The sequence below is a fragment of the Gadus macrocephalus genome, chromosome 15, assembly GCF_031168955.1.
Source record: "Gadus macrocephalus chromosome 15, ASM3116895v1".
Lineage (NCBI taxonomy): Eukaryota > Metazoa > Chordata > Actinopteri > Gadiformes > Gadidae > Gadus > Gadus macrocephalus.
This window is the reverse complement of record NC_082396.1, coordinates 10,533,920-10,553,199: the sequence shown is the minus strand read 5'-3', so window position 1 is coordinate 10,553,199 and position 19,280 is coordinate 10,533,920. Positions and strand designations below refer to the sequence as shown.

Sequence of the window (19,280 nt, the reverse complement as noted above, 5' to 3'; positions counted from 1 at the left end):
AATGTTACGAAGTTGCAGGTGGTGTACATCAAGGGTACTAGAGGAGACTAGACTCACACTCAGTGGCAGTAGATAGAGGGTAGTCAACTAGACTAGACTCAGTGGCAGTTGATAGAGGTAACTAGAGGAGACTAGACTCAAACTCAGTGGGAGTAGATAGAGGGTAGTCGAAGAGACTAGACTCAGTGGCAGTAGATCTTAAATACTTTGCATACAATGCTTTTTTATCTTTGCCTTTATTTTCTATCTATTGGACTATTTTTTCTTTTACTTATCTACTATTTTATTTTATTGTATGACAATGTTTCTATGAGAAGCACTTTGAGTCGTCCTTGTGTATGAAAAGTGCTACATAAATAAATGTGCCTTGCCTTGCCTTGATAGGGGGTACTTGAGTAGATTCAAACTCTGTGGTAGTAGATGAAGGGTAGTAGACTAGACTAGATTCAGATTCAGTAGATGGAGGGTAGTAGACTAGACGAGCCTCAGTGGTAGTAGATGAAGGGTAGCTCACTAGAATCATACTAATTAGATGAAGGGTAGTTAACTAGACAACTAGATAGAGGGTAGTTCATTTGACTCAGACTGATGGACGGTAGTAGACTGGATGCTCACCCGGTGCTGTTGAGGAAGCTCTGGCTGGTGCTGCAGCTCTTAGTGGTGGTGTTGGGATTAAACCAGAAGGCAGGGGAACATTTCCCGTCCGATTGGCGGTCGAAGCCATAATCGCTGCCAAAACAACACTCAATCAATGCGACCCAAGCCACGCTAATGGAATAATTACAGCCACAGCGTTGGTAGCAGGGGCGATACATCATGGGTTCATGACTCGATAAGGGCGACGACTAGACACGCGACAAGAAGCAAAGATCAAAAGGAATTTAGGGACAGATGGATAAAAGATATTTAAAATGCATTTAGCAGTTCACTTATTATTAATGAAATTCGAACAAGTCATTTAACATTATGCTAATTTGAAGACGCTTCGCAGAGTTACTAACCTACATCTAAGATTTGCATACTTCTAATTAATTCTCCTGACAGGCAGGCAGGCATATTATAAATTGATCATTTTATGTGTATATATTATATATACACATTCATTTATGTGTATATATATATATATATATATATATATATATATATATATATATATATATATATATATATATATTAGAGCTGTCAAGCGATTAAAATATTTAATCGTGATTAACCGCATTAATGTCATAGTTAACTCGCGATTAATCGCGATTAATCGCAAATTATTTTTCTATGCTAAATATCCCTTGATTTTTTTGTCCCATAATTCTTCTCATTTTAATTCTCTTATCAACATGGTGAAGTGCATCGGCTTGCCTTGTGCAAATGATTTTTTTATTGATAACAACATTGGTATATACTGATCAAAACAGGACGATACAAAAAAAGAGCCTATAGTGCAATTAAACGACTGCTTTGAACAAATTTCATTTGAACAGAGCAGCCAGGCTTCTGCTTCTTTGTTTTGAGCCAAAAAAAAAAAAACACACAATTTTTTTTTTTAATAAAATAATTGCGTTAATCGCGCGATAATTTTTTTAACGCCGTTAAAATTGGTTTGCGTTAACGCCGTTAATAACGCGTTTAACTGACAGCTCTAATATATATATATACACATAAATGAATTTGATCCCAGGTTCATGGGATTTGTTCAGTCAGGGATAATAGACCAATCTTCATTACAGAATAGTCTAGTAGGTAGTCAAACCCCCAACATTTGCCTACTAACTGTAGGCATCCTTGAGCGAGATTCCCTCCCCGACCTACCTGATCCTTAATGGCATTGGTCTAAAATAACTCACTCTAAGACGCTTCTGCTAATCGACTGCATTGTCAATTATTAAACATGTGAACCGTTAGGGAAGATGGATGAAGGAATGGATAAATGAACAGAGAAGGAGATAGTGGGGAGATCATGCACCCCACTGCTATGGCTATTGCAGAGGGGGGTGAAAAACACTGGACTTGGATTCAGTCATCCTTCAGATGACTGAAGGAGCACTTTGAGATTATTATTTACTCCTGGGATATGCCCTTCATCACAACAATAATCCAGATAAGCGGAACAGAATGTGTGGCGAAGTCTGGATTCGGATACATTTTAACAAGAGGGAGACACACTTTGGAATCCCCCTATGGGACAGTCCTCTGCAGTGGACCCGTCCTACCCTGCCTGGAGCAGCGCCCCACAGGGGACCGCCGGGGCCCCAGCTCCAGGGGATAGGGCCCTCGCCTTGTCTACGGTCGGCGGGGCGGACGTTAACTTGCATGTTCTGCGGTGTGCCCGTAAGGGAGCCCGCGTGTACACGGGGAGAACATTTATGCAAGAATACATGAATATACACACGAGTGAAGGGATGAATGAATGATGCATGAAATAGAATTAATACATTTTGCCTTACGATGACATTGTTCCCAGAAGGGGGACATGAAGGGGATTTACCACTCAAAGTCGTAGGATCTGCAGGGGCAGGGCTCAGAGGAGTAGATCCTGGAGTAGTCCTGGGTCAGCATGCAGCGGTTACCAGGCCGGCGCTTCATGTACACCTGCTTCTCCCCCATCACACACGGCTCGGCCTGGGGGGAGGAGGGAGGGGGAGGTAGGGGAGGGAAGGAGAGGAGATGGAATGAGGGGAGAGACGGAAAGGGAGATAGGGAGGAAAGGAGAAGGAAATAGGGGAAGAGAGAAAGGGTGGAATAGAGAAGGAAAGGCGAGGAGAAGAAAAGGACAGAAGGAAGGAAGGATGAACAAATATGAAGAAAGGATGATCGAAACAAAGAAAAGAATCGATGCAGGTATAAAAAAGGAAAAAATAAAGACAGACAAAAAGAAAGATATAGGGGAGCATTCAAGAAATCAACAGGGGATGACAGAGAAGAGGAAAAAAAGGACGAGGTGATGAATAAGACAGACATAAATAGACCAAGAAATATATAGGGGAAGATGAAGAAAGAAAAGAACGAAGGCAAACAGAAAATACATGTTGTTAGAAGGACCACCACTGTCATGCGACCATCAGCGGGATTATGCTGTCAACCCCCACCGAGTGTCTCTTGATGGTGACACGACAAAAAGGCATAAAACTCGATAGCCCTCCACATGTCAAGAGGAGGTGCGTTACCTTGTTGTGTAAGTGCCATGTCTGGTAATCACCGTCCATACAGCGCCGGCTGAAGATGCCCTTGTAGTCGATCTTGATCAGCTGCCACTCCGATCGGTGGCTGAAGTGTCCAAAAAACCTGTGGGGGGGGAAACGGACAAGACCACATGAAATGGGAGATCCCTTCCCATTTATAGAGGGCTGGTGTGGGATCATGGCCCCTTATCTGGACGGAGTGGGGGGTGACAACGTAACCGGTCGTTATTATTGTCGACGACTTGTCAAGGCTGGGATGAGGCTCAGGAGATAACAAGGGCTTTTAAAAAATGGTTTTATTCCCGAGGTGAAAACAACACAAGAGACGTAGCTTAGAGACAGCCCTTGGTATAAAATGGTGTGAGCTCGGCATGGGGTCTATTTCTAGCCGAGCCACACACCGCTTCATAGCCGAACCTATCACACGTGGCAGTATCGTACCAAACAAGACTATTTTGGTCTAAAGTTCATGGAGAGAAAAAAGACGATAAATCTTGGCTCTGGTTCTAGCTGCTGGCTGTGTTTGGTGGCATTTAAAATCGAGTGTAGGGTAGCCAGCTTGTTCAACTCCCAGTCAGAAAGGTGCTGGGATCAATCCCCCGATTTCCGCGGCTTAACCCGTTTGAAGTTCTTGAGACAGATGCCCTACCAGCCCCACCTGCTCCTTAATGACCTCCCTCCTCCCTAACCCTTTTTGGATAAAAGACTCCACTAAAGGACTTAAATAATAAATCGTCATTTCAGCTCAGCAGCGCTTCTACAGTGCGATTGGTTTGTTCTGATGGTGGAGTGATCTGGGTTCTGTGATCTTACGTGATGATGTGGTTCTCAGCTTCTGGCTCCATCATCACGCCGTCCACATACAGAGGCGCCAGGGAGAAGCTGTGCTGAGTCCATTTCTTCCCTTCATCTAGACTGATCCTATCGGGGACAAAAAGAACAAAGAACAACAAGTTATCAATGCTTAATGTCCTGATTCTAACAGTGGCCTGTGTGTGATTTAATTGTGCATGGTGTAAGGATAGTATAAGGATAGTGTAGGATAATAAAAGTAAACATTAGGCACTATACAATCTTAGATAAAAAAGTTGCTTGGAAATAAAGCCATTTGAACAAATTTGAAAACAGCACAATTCCATGTGAACAGAGTTAATATATAGTAAAACAAAACACCCTTTCTAGAACCTAATTCCTTGAGACTTCAGAGAGAGTGAAAAGTGGGGGAAATCAAAGTATAAAGTTTGACAAGGTGTCGACGAAAAGAGAACCTGGGCAACGCATCTCTCATTCTCATATTCCACAATGAAAAACCGTAATTTACATAAAAACGGTGCTGGAATAACAACATCCAAGGGCATAACAAAAGCTGCAACAAAACACCTCCCTCCCTCTCGCAGTGTTCTATAGCGCTGTTGATGCACACAAAGGCACTGATGTGTCAACTGTAATCATACCTTCCTGATCATCGCTTCAACAGCAAAATAAGAAAGAAGTAAACGTTTAATGGGGGGGGGGGCTGTGAGCTGAGGAGATTCCTCGAGTGGAGGGAAGATTGATTGTCTCCGTGGAAATTGGCAGCAAACAAACACTTGTGCAAAGGTTTACCCCCGACATATTCCCAGCAATGCATCTCTAAAGAAGATAGACTGAATATGAACAAGCCTCGGTGAATGGATACATAGGGCCATGTACAGTATTAAAAAATATGGTTATTTTCGGAACAAAGTTGACCAGTCCTGAGCTAGTTCCTCTCACTTTAAGTGGCGGAGGGGGGTGTTGGAGTGGAGAACGGCCAGCAAAGCACCGCCATTGTCCAGGAACCAAACGCTGTGCTCCTCCTCGAAGATCTGCAAAAAACACACAGTCAAACCTAGCGATCGTTGGTGCTTTTTTTAGGGTGCATCAAATTTCAATGGAAATTATTTAATTTCAAAATATCAATTTGGCTGGCATTGCACTTTGTTCCAATGAACATAAAAGTGACTTTTGCAAAGTTTTGAGGAATTCCATTGAGATTTAGGGGTGGCACCTAACACATGAACTTTGGCAAAATTTCGAAAAATTTACAATTTTTACTCTAATTGCCTAAAGGTTGACCTGGAAATGTTGAGTACAGTGAACTTTTACACAGTTGCATGTTCAATAGGGTTACCAAAGTAAAAGTTGTTTGTTTGCCCTTTGGGCAACTTGGGCATTTCTCAGAATTCAACTTTCAAGATTCTCCATTAATTTGTTTTATAGACTAAATGAATGGAGTTCAATGGGACATGTTCACGTGGTCTTACCCTGAATTTTGTGCAGCAGTGATGGATGTAGGACAAACACAAAGTTTAATTGACTATATTGTTAAACACAAGAGGTGATGCTGACACACTTAAAAGAACAAACCCTCTCTAGTGGCTTGCTCACTGGCTACTAACAGTACCTAATGGTAAGAGCTGACACTAACTAAACTTCAAACTTAATTGCTCAGTCTGTGCCAGAGTCTGCTCCACTAAGCAACATCACCTGGGAGAAAGAGAGAGGAAATGGATCCTGAACTCTGAACCTAGCCAGTGCATCTCCCCCCAGATATGCCTCCCACCCACCGCCCTAGAGTAACCGTCCTATTCAGGGATTAGCTTGCGTTTTTAGCGGTGGAGGTTCTGCTGTTGGTGCTGCTCCTCCCTTGCCACTGCGACGAAGTCGGATGTGAGCTTGACGCCACACTTGGCACAGTCATTGACCACGTTCATTGCACGTACATTGACCTCACTTAATTGAACGCAGCATTAATGTGCAGTTGGTGCATTCGAAAGCAGCAATCCTTATTGGCGAGGTCAGCCAAGCTGGTGATTGGCAAGAGGGTGGGGAACTTTGGCTTGACAAAGCCAGTGCCAAAGCGCTGCCCAGGGATGTGCATGGGGAGATCAGCGGGATTGTGCTACAAGATTGCTCTGGCAAGTGCACACTTGTCATCATTGGGCACCTTTCTGCTGAAGAGAGCCAGGGGTAGCATCTCAACAGTCAGGTACCAGCGATGCCTCTCCATCGCCTTGATCGCGGATGCTGCAATGCCCTCATCTACAGCCTTGTATGCCTGCAGGTGGTGGTAGAGTGTCAGGTCATTCCAGGCAGCATCTACAGCTTTCTCGCAGGTCAACCACCACTTTGCATAGATGTGTCTAATGAAAATGGCAAATGCCCGAATCTTCGGCACCTGCTGCCGCGTGTGGTGATTGTGCCCTGGGGAAGCAACTCGATGTGCTTCTCCATCAAAGCCAGCTTGAGTGTATAGAGCAGCTTGGCCATCCATCGTGCCTTGTGGAGCGCTCCCGGCTATTGGAAGGTCACTGCAGTCTGCTCTTCACCATCTGCATCCAGATACACAAGACACAGCTGCACAAACTCATGGTAGTCACCTCGCTTGTGGTCAGTGACTTATTTTGCTCTTTGCGTCTTGCTCGGTGAGCTGTTTCGTAAGATGCAGAGAGAGTCTAAATTCACCGCCTGACACTGCAACAAGGCCACGTGTGAATGCAGCCTGTTGCATTGGTGACATCCTCAACCTTGTAGCCAATGACACGACACTTGGTCGGCTAAGGAAGTCAGGTGGAATTAAGACGTTTGTTCCAGTCTTCTTATGCTTGTGGGATGGCTCAGATGGTGGAAAGACTGTGTCAGTATCCTCCTCTGACTCCTCATCACTCTCCGACTCCAAGCTTGACATTGCCGTCATCTCCTCCAGCTCCTTTACACAGCCGGCTGTTTGGCTGCAGCGGCACCTTGACGCTCCTCTCACTGCTTCACCTTGAGCTGCAGCTTTTTGTCCAATACACCATATGTGGCCACTCTGTCAGTCTTCATGCTGGCCAAGAAAGCTAGGTCTTCTGGGTTATCAATCAGGTTTTCGACCTTTGGAGGCCACAACGAAAATGTGACATCAAGTCTTCACTCCATGGCCAGGGAGATTTTCAGCAGCTTGTTGTTAGCATTGACTAAGTCTACCATCTTGTGGCACGCTTGTGTGTGCCAATACCTATTAATACAACTTGATGACACAATGACACAACTACAGATATGATAGTAATGTGTAATATTGCATACCCAACACAGAAAGATCACCTCAAACAGAAAGATCACCTCAGTTTTCTTGAGCTGTAGTATTGTTTACCTCAGATCTCCATGGCGACCATTGAGCACTGTTAACCACTTTATCCAACAAAAACAGATGTGTGGTGGCCCCCCTAAATCATCATGTACTGGAAAAATATTTTGCATATGTTGTTTCTACATATATTGGAACACTTATAGCACCCAGCCATATCAAAATTCAAGAATTGTGTTTTTTGATGCACCCGAACATCCTTACTGTACCGACAGCGATATATATGTTTTCACTTTCTTATGACAAATGTACTTATTGTAAGTCGCTTTGGATAAAAGTGTCTGCAGAATGCCCTAAATGTAAATGTCAAAATGTTCAAATCCCAGCAAACACTTGCGATCGGCCATGCGGATCCACCTTCAACATGAATGCACCGTATCTTTGTTTCATAATGGTTCCAAGAAAAGCCTTGCAACCCAAGCTTGTATTTGCTACCAAATCATTTTAACCCTCCACATCACACGACACACTCATGGGGTACAAAATAATGACTTCATTAGTGTGTTTATATATACAGGGCCTTTGCGAGACCTTTCAAGCATTGTCAATTATTTTGTAATCAAGCATGCATCATCAAGTATCTATAGCTTATAAATGAGCAATCTCCTACAACCCAGCATGCAGTCATCCCCTGAGTAGGTTAGCAACCCCAAGAAACCGCGGCTCTAGATTACTAGCCAGGTATCATACCTGTCTCCAGGTATTGGCCGCATCAGATGTTATAAACATCCCAAGGTTGGTGGAGGACAGCTCCGTTCCGATATTTCCTGGGTGCAGAAGGATGAGCGGTTAGCAAATAAAACCATGCACCACATATATATCGAAGCTCCTTTTAATAAAACATTAACATATCTCATACATTGAATCCATTCTTTTTAATGAAAGGACTGTATTTTTCACTGCATTACTTTCATCTGAAGATAGGAAATAATTTGATATTCAAAAGTTGAACATTATGTGCCAATATAATGTTTAATTCGATGCATCATTGCCCTCCTTTCCGCCAGGAGTGGCTCATAACTAACCATTCCCAGCTATAAAAACAGTAAAAGCTAGGATTTGGGAGCCTCTTCACCTGTAGCAATCACGATCCCGGGCACCGAGTCTTTGCTGGAGATGCGTCCAGATGTGTAGGGGTTCTCTGACATCTCCAGATGCAGATGCAGTGAACAAAATGGCTGACCATAAGAAAACAACAGATCCTCATCAAGAAGGGGTCTCTAAACAACATGAATATGCCTCGTCGGAACAGATGGAAACTAAAAGATTAGATTGGCCTGCTGCTATAGTTTACCTTTACAGCTAAAGCAATTTCAGAGCTTATTTATGAAACAATGGCGCTTTGCTCTACTCATCTCTCTGGCAGTAAAATGCGACTGAAAGAGAGGAAAGAGAGGACACAACGGAGGGCATCAGGATTTTTTTCCCTCTTTCTCGAGCAGACAAGGCATGTAATTAAAATTCCCCAAGATGCACTGATAAATCTGGCTAAATTGATTCAAATCATCTCGGCTTATCTCTCTGAGTGAAACGTTTTGTGGAAGAAAAAGCAAACGTCAATAGAGATATAGAACAACGGGAGTTAGTTTGAGAGGAGCACGAGGAGTCTTTGGGTTTAATAGCAAACTTTGTGTACCAAACATCACCTGTTGTCCAAACATCACCCCGGTTCTACAGAGCACCTTCCCTATCAACCATTTGATGAGATTAAATCAATATCAAACATATATACTGCATGTATAATAAAGGGAGAGGGGCGGCACAGGGAGCACTTGCTTGTAATTCGGAATAATCTAGCCGTCTTTAGTCAGGAACCGACGGTGAGGGAGTAAATTTAATTTAAGCAGGTTAATGGAGGTCTCACCCCTGCAACGAAACGTGACAACGCGAGGCCTCGCACACTAAGCCACAAACATTTAAATATGTCTCCTCTAACCAGCTGTTTCCTCCTCTGCTTAGGACTTGGTAATATAGCTTTTTTCTTCCAAATAGAAATAAAGATGTGCAGCTGGTCTTGAGGAGAGTGTGCAACCACTCAAATGAGCTGCAGCCCACCAATCAGAAACATTAGCTTATTTGTATTGATTAATTATATAACATTTATATTTGAGTTGACCAATCAAACCGATTTGTTTAAGCTTAGCAAGTCACAGGCTGCGATTACACAGAAGCCGTAATTCAGCCGCGGTTGAGATTGCTATGACGCAAGTCGACGCACAAGTAGGAACAATCAACTGCATGCGCCACTTGAGAAGCAGCATGTGATCTCCAGTGAGCAGCAAAGCGTTACGACGCACAGCGCCCGGCCCTGCTCCGTCGACCACGTCTCCGTGTTCACCAGCGGCACGTCGGGAGCCACAGGAGCTGTCTGTTCACCGCAATTATTATATGTTTTTGCTTTTAATAATGTTACGTGATAAGGCTCATCATCACACCAGTCGATGATTATTTTAACTGTTTTATCAATATTTAATAACACTTTTTTCAAGAGGGCAGCTGTGCCAAGAATAAAATCCAACAGACGTTTGAACGCGTATCCTAACCTGCCTGAACGGGAGCAGATTGAGACCGCTGTTGCAGAATCAAGTTTTTTAATCAAATCAGCGTTTTCCCTTTCAATTCCTGATCTGATTTTAATAACGCAAAAAGCAGCGCAGCCGTCCGGGTCCAGGTCGGTTACAGCAGGGCTTCAATGTTCCTTGACTCCAGGCGTCCGTGGTGTGAGGGGAGGCCTACTTACATTCACCGCAACGCAAATAGGTGCTCTGAACATTGTGCAAAGCTTTTGATGCGATTGCACAGCAGGACTATCGCTTTCTCCACAAGGTAACTCACTCAAGCACTATGTGCACATAGCGTTATTATTAGTAGGTAGGCCTTTGGTATCTTTCGTCTTTATTTACACATCAAAATAGCTGCTGAATACATTCCCTGTTAAAATATGTGTTCACCACGCAACACACTACACTGTGTCTAGTCTATCAAGGGAGGAACTCACCAGTACGCAGTGGAGGTTGTTTCCCGACACATCCGTGGTCGGGGCCGGTAGAAGGGCCCAGGTTTGGCCCTTGTCGTATGTGATGAAGGTCTTCACTCGGTTGTCTATCAGCTTGTTGGTCAGGTACATGCCATGGATGCCTTCCACCTGTAGATGAAGCAAGAACAACAAGGTTTGATGCATAGACATTTTTTTTCATGTTCTATGCATCAAACTCCTAAATGTTTTCATCACATTTAGGAGTAGATATAACCACTTTCACATTTTTTAACTCACCTGTAAAGAGACTCTAGTTTTCAAATCTATCCATTTGTGACATCCCATTTAGGAGTGGACACAACCAACTACAATTTTTTAACTTAACTGTAATGCGACTCTGTTTTCAAATCTATCCATTTGTGACATCACATTTTGTAGCGGACACAACCACTCTCATTTTGAAAATGAATTCACTTTTGACACCACACATTGAGTTGACACGCCCACGAGCAATGTCACAGGGGAATAGACTGTTCTAATAGGGTGCATGATGAATAGAGTTTGATGTCTCCACCATCATACTTCTAGGTGGACATTCCCACTTGTGATAACACAAATGGAAAGATTTAGAAAATAGGAGGTCACGCTTCTAGAGCGCTCACTGACAGAGACTGATGAAGATAAATGTACAATAAAAATCCCCCTGATATTTGAATATGAAGCATTCTTGGGTAACATCACTCCTGGCCTGGCATTAAGGGATGGTTTTTTTGTTTGGTTCCATGTCTCATGGGATTGTGTTGGGATAGGGATGCACCACACCGGCACATATGGGTTATTATCACAACCTCATGGCCAAGCCCCTTTATGGGTGACAAACACTCGGATCCTTTAGATGTCAATGTTATGTTTCGATTCTTTGTTTGCATTAATTTCATGTTAAACAAAACCTCTGCTTTATAGACATGTCCTGTCATTATTGTGCTACCTTATCTGATCTGAACGTTCATGATAGCTTAATAAAATGTCATGTTGTCATGGTGATGGCGCCTCGTATGGCTGCTTCGGTGTGTTGGTGCACACTTCTGTGTTTGTTTTTAGTCTTTACTAGTGTTTAATTTAGTTTATTGCGAATCAAACCGGATTATTTTGTTTTATTGTCTTATTGTCACAAACTGTGTTAGTTTTAATTCTGTTTATTACGGATCAACTCGGACTTTTTTAGGTTTTTCCATTTTTGTTATTGTGTTGCTATGGCGATGTCACGGATAATTTTTACGAGAGATGAGATCCTTAACATCAGGGACTCAACACCATCGGATTTATGTCCCAACTTTCTCGCCTCTCCCGTGGACTTACAAGACCTACTTATCCAAGGCCCTGGTCTCACAGTGAGACGGAGAAAGAGAGGAAAGCGCGCAGGAGCCCTGGTGCGATTTAGGAAGAGAGGAATGCGGTCGCCTTTACCGAGTATAATCCTCTCCAACGTCCGCTCACTCTGCAACAAAATTGATGAACTACGTCTTCTCATCAGGACTAATAGGGACTTTTCTCTCTCTTCTGTCATGTGTTTTACGGAATCCTGGCTGACTGAATCTACACCGGACTCTGCAGCACAGCTGACCGGCTTTCAGCTGTTACGTGCAGACCGCGATCCAACTCTTTCTCGCCACTTGAACAGTTTTTTCCCCACGGCAGTTGGGCTCACAAAAAAGCCCCCTGCATCACAATGACTCTGGGTTTACGTACTCAAACTAACTTGCCCTTCTATGGCCAATTATTTATTATTATCTTAAAAAACATTTGTCCTTTGTTCTTGTTTATGCTTTTTTGTTGTTATGTTATGTCTCATGTCTTATGCACCAACCACACCAAGTCAATTTCCTGTGTGTGAATATACTTGGCCATTAAAAGAATTCTGATTCTGATTCTGATTCTGATAAATTATGGTTGATCGATCAGCCGTCATGCCCCTTCACACCCTCTTTCCAGGTGGATCCATGACCCAACCCCATATTTGTATATAATTTGGCCACGCCCACAATTTGGTTTTGTTTGGAGGGCAACCAAGATGGCTGCCCTGTGGAGAGTGAGAAACGAGAGAAGCACTCAAACTAGGCTATATTACTCAGAACTATATTAAAAAGTTAAAGCCTGAGTTTAAATGGGGCAGGGGCCAAATTTCAAATTGACTTCTTTGGAGATTCCTTTTTTAATCACATTGGACTACATGTTTGGATTTATGTTTGGACCTATCCTGCAATGAAGCATTTAGAGTTTTCACATGGATGCATGGAACCTTCATCCTGGACGTTTGGTGGGGTAGGTCAGTTGATATATATTTTTCTTTATCCCTTGAGCAATGGGACTTTGTTTCAACGTTACAAAGGAACTCAAAACTGTTTCTGGCCTGCAACAGAGCTACTATAGTGGATTTATTTAAAGAACTCTTATACGCGTATGGACGTTTGCCTCCTACAGTCTGCTGAATCTCTCCTTATCTTCAAAACACGTCTGAAGAGCATCTCATGAACAGGCGAGTGTGCAGTTCTTCATCTCTTTAAGTAGAGAAAAAAATATCGACTTGTCTTTTCAGATTCCTATAGCTTCAGTTTTTTCTGCACTCTGTCCAGTTGCTCGTCGTGTAACTTGGCTCATGCCTTATTCTTTATTTTCAAGTGAGTCAGTCTCGCTTGTGAGTCACTTTTGAGCAAAGCAAAAGGCAGCACATAGCACAAGGCTGCAGGTTGGAAGGCTACCCGGGTTGCTTCGGGACTACCTACTGCCTACACTGTCACGGTTTCCGGAGCAAGCAACACATCCGGTAGATACCTTGTAGAAGTCCACAAGCAGGTTACCCGCGGGGCCCCGGCTGGTCCTCAGGTTCTCCAGGGAGAGGGTGAAGTAGACCCCGGGGGAGTCCGAGATGTACAGACTGTATGTGTGGTTCTGGTTCCACTCCTGCACTGCAGCAAATACCTGCTTCTCGTCTGTACTGATGATGTGCATGTCCTGGAGAGAGAGGGAGAGAATTCTACATTGCATACAGATCCATCTGCAGATAATATACAGCCTATTGTAGGTTTGTCCTCTAGTGATCCACATATTTTGTGTGTTGAATTATAAATAAAACAATTTGTTATCCAATTATTTTCCATGTTTAAGTTAACTAGTTAATATCTGACGTGTAACATGCGCAATAGGGCAGACAAGGAACAATCTGACCAAATCTAAAATGTGTCTTAAAACATCGCTGATTAATTAGTTTGACATCAGCGGGAACAACATGTGTTTATAGGTAAACGGCAGATCCAGTTGTGCTTTCTATCTGTTCCAGTCAAAAAGCAAAAACAACATTATCAAGGCTTTTCATGCATATGATAATGGAATGGAAGAGGAAGAAGTAAGATGCACACACACACACCCACACACACACACACACACACAGACACACATTCAAGCACACACACACACATGCACACACACACACACACAGCGCAAACAAAAATAAATCAAAGACAGATAATAAAGAGAGCTCATGCATTCTGTTGTGCGATTGCAACGGGTTGCAATTTTGTTCTCAAAATAACGCAATGCAATATTATGATCATCAGTGACAAATCGCACAATGCATGACCCTCATGATGAGATGAAACACATAAGTGTTTGTGTTGTTTTCTGGCTGCTTACCTTGGGAAGACAGTATTTAGGCAGCTGCATCTGCTTAAATGGCTCCCTCATGTAGGACACGTAATAGCTGGCCCTCCCCGACTTTGTCACCTTGGAAAACAAAAATAAAAAGATGCTGTAAAAAAGGCATCCAAAAATAATGCCAAGGCAATCATGAGAATTATAGAATTACATTCCCACGGTGTTGGTTCTGAGTGAAACCTTGGAAGACGTATTATTCTGTGTTATTTCTGTCAACGACCATTGAGTCTTTCTCCCAGCTCGAGGACTGTAGCACCAGTAGGATTAGGAGAAGTGTTACACTAATATAGGAACACGGTAAACTAAACGTATATCCAAGGGTGTTGTGCTCCGGAGATAACCAGATGAAACACTCCCATAAGGACGCTTTTCTCACCCCACTTGACTCTCCAATACAAACGATCCGGCGCAGAGGAAGGCAGAGAATAATGACACCGGCCGAGGCAAAAAGGACATCATTATCCCTATTAGCATAAAGCTAAGAGGCTTACGAAACAAGGCGGCCAGAAGTACCTCCATAGCCAGCCTCAGTAAAAAAAAGATTCCTTATGCATTTCCCACTTTTCGCCTCCACTTACGGCCCACGGTGACACTATGTGATTGCTTATTTTCTAATCAACTAGAGAGATGGTGTTTGTCCCTGACCACACTACATCAGGGGCCCTGATAGAATAATCTATCGAAAATCAATGGACTGGCTATTCCCGAGCCGCGCTCCTCCAGGATGTCGCACTTGGCCGTTCTCCTCGGTCCCCGGGCGAGTGCGGAGGTGTTGAAGACTGCTTATTTCGTTGTAGCCCCAATCGATAACCTCATTACTCTTTGCCAAGTTAAATCTAACTGCCCCCCGAGCAGCGAAAGTCAGGAGAAAGTCACCAGTGAGCCACCATGGCCGAGTGCGGGGACGCCCCGCCACCGACCAACATGTCCAGTTTGGTCTTCTCCCTTTTCTTTTTTCCCTTCATGCCATTCGCTGTCATGATCGCGTTTCACAGAAACTCAGTTCCCAAATTGTGTTGAAGCCAATTTTTTTCTATCGCACATCGCCGTGTATATATATATATATATGTTTTTTTTTCCCATCAGTTTGAAGCCATTCCAATCAAGTTTGGAAAGTTAATAAAGTACACAGAGAGGGGTAGAAATTGGGTCAGCGATGAGATATTGCTTCTGTGACATCTTATCATATCTGCAAAGTCAATTTATGGATAAAGAAATGTAGGGGGGGGGGGAAAGAAAATGCAGACACATGCAAATGTTTATTCTTATTGCAACGAATGCAGAGTGACTCATTCCAAAGTTAGGGAAACATTGCTGTTATATTCTGTGTGTGTTTGAGTGTAAGTGTGTGTGTGTGTGTGTGTGTGTGTGTGCGTGTGTGTGTGTGTGTGCGTGTGTGTGTGTGCGTGTGTGTGCAAGTGATTTGTTTGGGGTTTTTAGTCAACGTTATTTAGGCAAAGTGCATCACAACGGCCCCGCAGAGACACAATCTTCCTCGGCTGGGGAGGGAAATCAATGACGGCAGAGGACACTGGAAGTTTGCGTTCTAACAACATGGCCGGCCTTGGCTAATGAGACCAAGGTTAATGTGAACAGTAATAAGGCGGACGCCGGAGCGTCTCGCAGCCGCTCTGCCATTTACAGTCTGGCCCACTATACAGAGAGCAGGACCCCGGCTTCAGCTCGTCGCCCCGGGTAACAGGTGTGAGGAGGGGTTGGTCACACGGGGAAGTACTGAGTGTTCTGAGGGTGCAGCAGCTGCGGTCGGATGGTTTCGCATTGTGTGGTGTAGCATAGCACCACACGATGTAGTGTAATATAGTTAGCTTAGCATAGCGTAGTATAGCAGATATGTTATTTATCTGTTCAGGTGTAATCTCCCATCTGGGATTAATCAAATACTATAGAGGTTTGATTTAATATCATAATATAATAAAGTACAGTATAGGATAGCATAGTGCAGTAATGTGTAAATGGTGCAATTCAGTTTTGTTCAAAATAGGAAAGCACAGTATAGTATAAGATAGCAGGCTACCTACTACTATATAGTATAGATTCCCTATGGTATAGCATATAATAGTGCAGTATGTTAGTACTGTATCGTACAGCTTAGATGAGATGAGCCAAGTCTTCTATAGTACTGTACAGCTTATAGTATAGTAGCATTTCTCCACAGACCTGAGTGAAGACGTACTCGTCCTGCACCACCAGGGAGTTGGTGTCCACGTACCCAGGGAACAGGTACTGCCGGTCGGCCTCTGTACAGCGCTGGGCCCGGCACCGCACGTACTGGGCCCCTGACAGGGAGAACACATTATCATCCATTTAGATATCATTTGGTACAACATCTACCGCCTGAGAGAACATGCATTCGGTACGAGGCGTGCGTCGGAAGGACGCAGTATGAGCAGCAGGAGAGGGGCCGTTTAAATAGCGATTGAATAGTGGCTGAGGTCGACCGGTCCGTCTAATAATGAGAGCATTTGATCCAGTCCCCCACGGAGCCGTTGAGTGCTACGTCCCAGGGCGAGGGCCCCCGTCTCCCGGGCACAGGCTCCGGGCTTCCCCCCTCCGTGCCGTAGAACTGCCAACGCAATTTATGTCAGACAGAACGCAGGGTGCGGTGTTAGCCAGAGTTTGCCGGGGAATAATTAAGGAGGGCGAAGCATCGATCAAAGCTCTGTGTAACTTTACCCTTTTTCTCCCGGAGATTTCTAGTCTACTTTATAAGACATGGGGGACTCCCGCTCTCGTCTTCCCGGTGACCACGTGGTAACCACAAGGGGCGGGGCGGGGCGGGGGTCCACGGGGTCTTGCTCCACAGACGGACGGACTAACAGACGAACTAACAGACGGTCTAACAGACGGACTAACAGACGGACTAACAGACGGTCTAACTGGCGTCCTAACAGACGGACTAACAGACGGTCTAACAGACGGACTAACAGACGGACTAACAGACGGTCTAACTGATGTCCTAACAGACGGACTAACAGACGGACTAACAGACGGACTAACAGACGGTCTAACAGACGGACTAACAGACGGTCTAACTGACGTCCTAACAGACGGACTAACAGACGGTCTAACAGACGGACTAACAGACGGACTAACAGACGGACTAACGACTGACACAACGGACGGACTGACTAACGGACGGACTGACTAACAGACGGACTGACCAACAGACGGTCTAACGGCCGGACTAACACGACTCACGGCTTTTAGCGATACGAGTCTCAATGTGGACCACGTCCTGGTCCTTGTCCAAGCCCACCGCTGCCCTACAGAAGGGGAAGAGAGGGTGGAGGAGTGGGTGGAGGAGGAGGAGGAGGAGAGGATGAGAGGAAGAAGAGGAAGGGAGGAGTGGGAGGAGAATGCGGAATGAGGACCAGGGGGAGAGGAGGAGTGGAGTAGGGGTGGTGGAGGAGGAGGAAGAGGATGGAGGGAAGAAGATGGAGGAGAAGGAGGAGGAGATGGGGGGTAAGGGTGGAGGAAGGGCGGAGGAGGGGTAAGAGGAAGAGGAGGATCAGAGTAATGTGTGTGTGTGTGTGTGTGTTACATGTGAGAAAGGTTAAATGCAAGGAGACAAGGAGTTATCCCATAGCTCTCTTTAAATGAATCTTGATATCCTGAATTCATTACACTGGACACTTAGAATATTGACAAATTCAATGAAATGAGGAGTATTTTGTAACTAATAAACAGAAATTTAAATCGTTCATGATACTTGATCCGTTTGAATTGTGTATTTTATTTATGTATTTTATTTCATTGTTCATTCTATTTCATGCAAAGCCATACTCTGATATAATATATTATCCTATACCATGCTAGTCTTCAGGGGGTAGTGGGGTGCCACAGCACCTGTTCTTGTTCCTATTTCAGCTTTTATTCATCACATTACTTTCGGTTCGAGGGGACTCTCGAAAATCATGCCATTCCTTCTGCTCAGCTCAAAAGGCACTTTGGCCCTGACGCACACAGTGACAAGATGGGATGAATAGCTCTGCATTAATATTCACTAGCACACGCTCGTCCAGACCAGATAACAAAATGACAGTGACAACAAAAACAGCATGTCATATCTTTTAGTTTTTGAAAAAGGGGAAAAAAAGAAAAGGAGCACATTATTTTGTCCGTGGTTGACATGAGAAAAATATCCTATTTTTTTGTTGACATACTGTCAGTGGATCACCCTTAGCTAACGTAATGCTATAAACATGGTGATTATAGGCAATTACAAGCAGTCAGATACACACAAGGAGGAATAACATCCAGCTTGTGTTCTTGTGTGTTAAGAACGTACCAGTAGAATCGGCCCGGCATTACGTTGTCGTGCACGAGAAGCCATTTCCTTCCAAAGTCCATTGAACTGTACAACTGCAAAAACAGAAATAAATATATACATAAACATATATCACTGTCACAGTCTCACAATACAGTGTAAGGGTTAAAATAATATCACTGCACACCACAAACTTCCCGTTATGAAGCGAAGAGTTGAACCGGAACACAATCAGCATGCAAACAAGAAGTTTTATGGTGACTATTTTACACATCATTTTAAGAGCTCAGAGCCTCTCTCGGTGGCAGAGAGGGGGAGAGAGAGGGTGAGAGTCGTTGAGAAAGCTTTCTGCCCAGGCTACCTTGCTGTCGTGACTGAATGCCAGTATCCAGTTCTCCTGAGCCGGGTGGAAGAGGAGGCTCTGTATATAAAAGTTAATGGGGTGCTTCTCAAAGCTCGCCCCTTCATCAGAGCTGATGAGCACTGCGCTCTCCATCTCAGGGTCACTCAGCAGCATTATCTGACAGGGAGGCAGGGAGGGGGAGAGGGGGAGGGAGGGAGAGAGAGAAAGAGAGAGAGGCAGCGAGGGAAAGATGGAGGGAGTTGCAGAGAGGGAGAGAGAGAGGGGGGGGGGAGATAGTGAGGGGGAAAATCTTTTATAGTTGGATATAGGATGTGAATAAAAGATCTGGGCCTATTGTACAGAGAAATAAAAATAATATCAAGGAGAGTTTAATATTTACCTTCCTCTTGTTGGTCGGACATACATAAAGATAACTCAACACCGTTCTCGAGCGGATTTTGTCGTTCATTTTTGTGTAAGTGCTTCCATAATTCACAGATCTGAAACGAGAGAAATAAGTATAAACAAATCAACGAATGAAATGGATATACATAAATTGCAATAATAAATGGACTTGCTAAGGATTAATAATTATTGATTAACCCTAGGGTTTCTCAAAGTCATCTTGGCTTGTTCAG

The 19,280-nt window shown here is 44.0% G+C and overlaps 2 protein-coding genes across 3 annotated transcripts in view; both read right to left on the bottom strand.

Moving 5' to 3' along the window:
- Window positions 1-19,280, bottom strand: part of sorcs3b (sortilin related VPS10 domain containing receptor 3b) — a 50,857-nt gene that overhangs the window by 12,480 nt on the left and 19,097 nt on the right. For both annotated transcript variants that reach the window (XM_060073123.1, XM_060073122.1), the window contains exons 3-17: window positions 19,043-19,142; window positions 18,661-18,819; window positions 18,321-18,394; window positions 17,231-17,295; window positions 16,190-16,308; window positions 13,991-14,080; window positions 13,133-13,312; window positions 10,322-10,468; window positions 8,399-8,501; window positions 8,014-8,090; window positions 4,932-5,023; window positions 3,990-4,097; window positions 3,162-3,279; window positions 2,483-2,616; window positions 616-729 (exon numbers count right to left, since the gene is read on the bottom strand). In XM_060073123.1, the coding sequence (XP_059929106.1) occupies window positions 616-729; window positions 2,483-2,616; window positions 3,162-3,279; window positions 3,990-4,097; window positions 4,932-5,023; window positions 8,014-8,090; window positions 8,399-8,501; window positions 10,322-10,468; window positions 13,133-13,312; window positions 13,991-14,080; window positions 16,190-16,308; window positions 17,231-17,295; window positions 18,321-18,394; window positions 18,661-18,819; window positions 19,043-19,142 (1,680 nt within the window). The remainder of the gene's footprint in view (window positions 1-615; window positions 730-2,482; window positions 2,617-3,161; window positions 3,280-3,989; window positions 4,098-4,931; window positions 5,024-8,013; window positions 8,091-8,398; window positions 8,502-10,321; window positions 10,469-13,132; window positions 13,313-13,990; window positions 14,081-16,189; window positions 16,309-17,230; window positions 17,296-18,320; window positions 18,395-18,660; window positions 18,820-19,042; window positions 19,143-19,280) is intronic.
- Window positions 1-19,280, bottom strand: part of smndc1 (survival motor neuron domain containing 1) — a 147,318-nt gene that overhangs the window by 120,127 nt on the left and 7,911 nt on the right. The window lies entirely within an intron of this gene.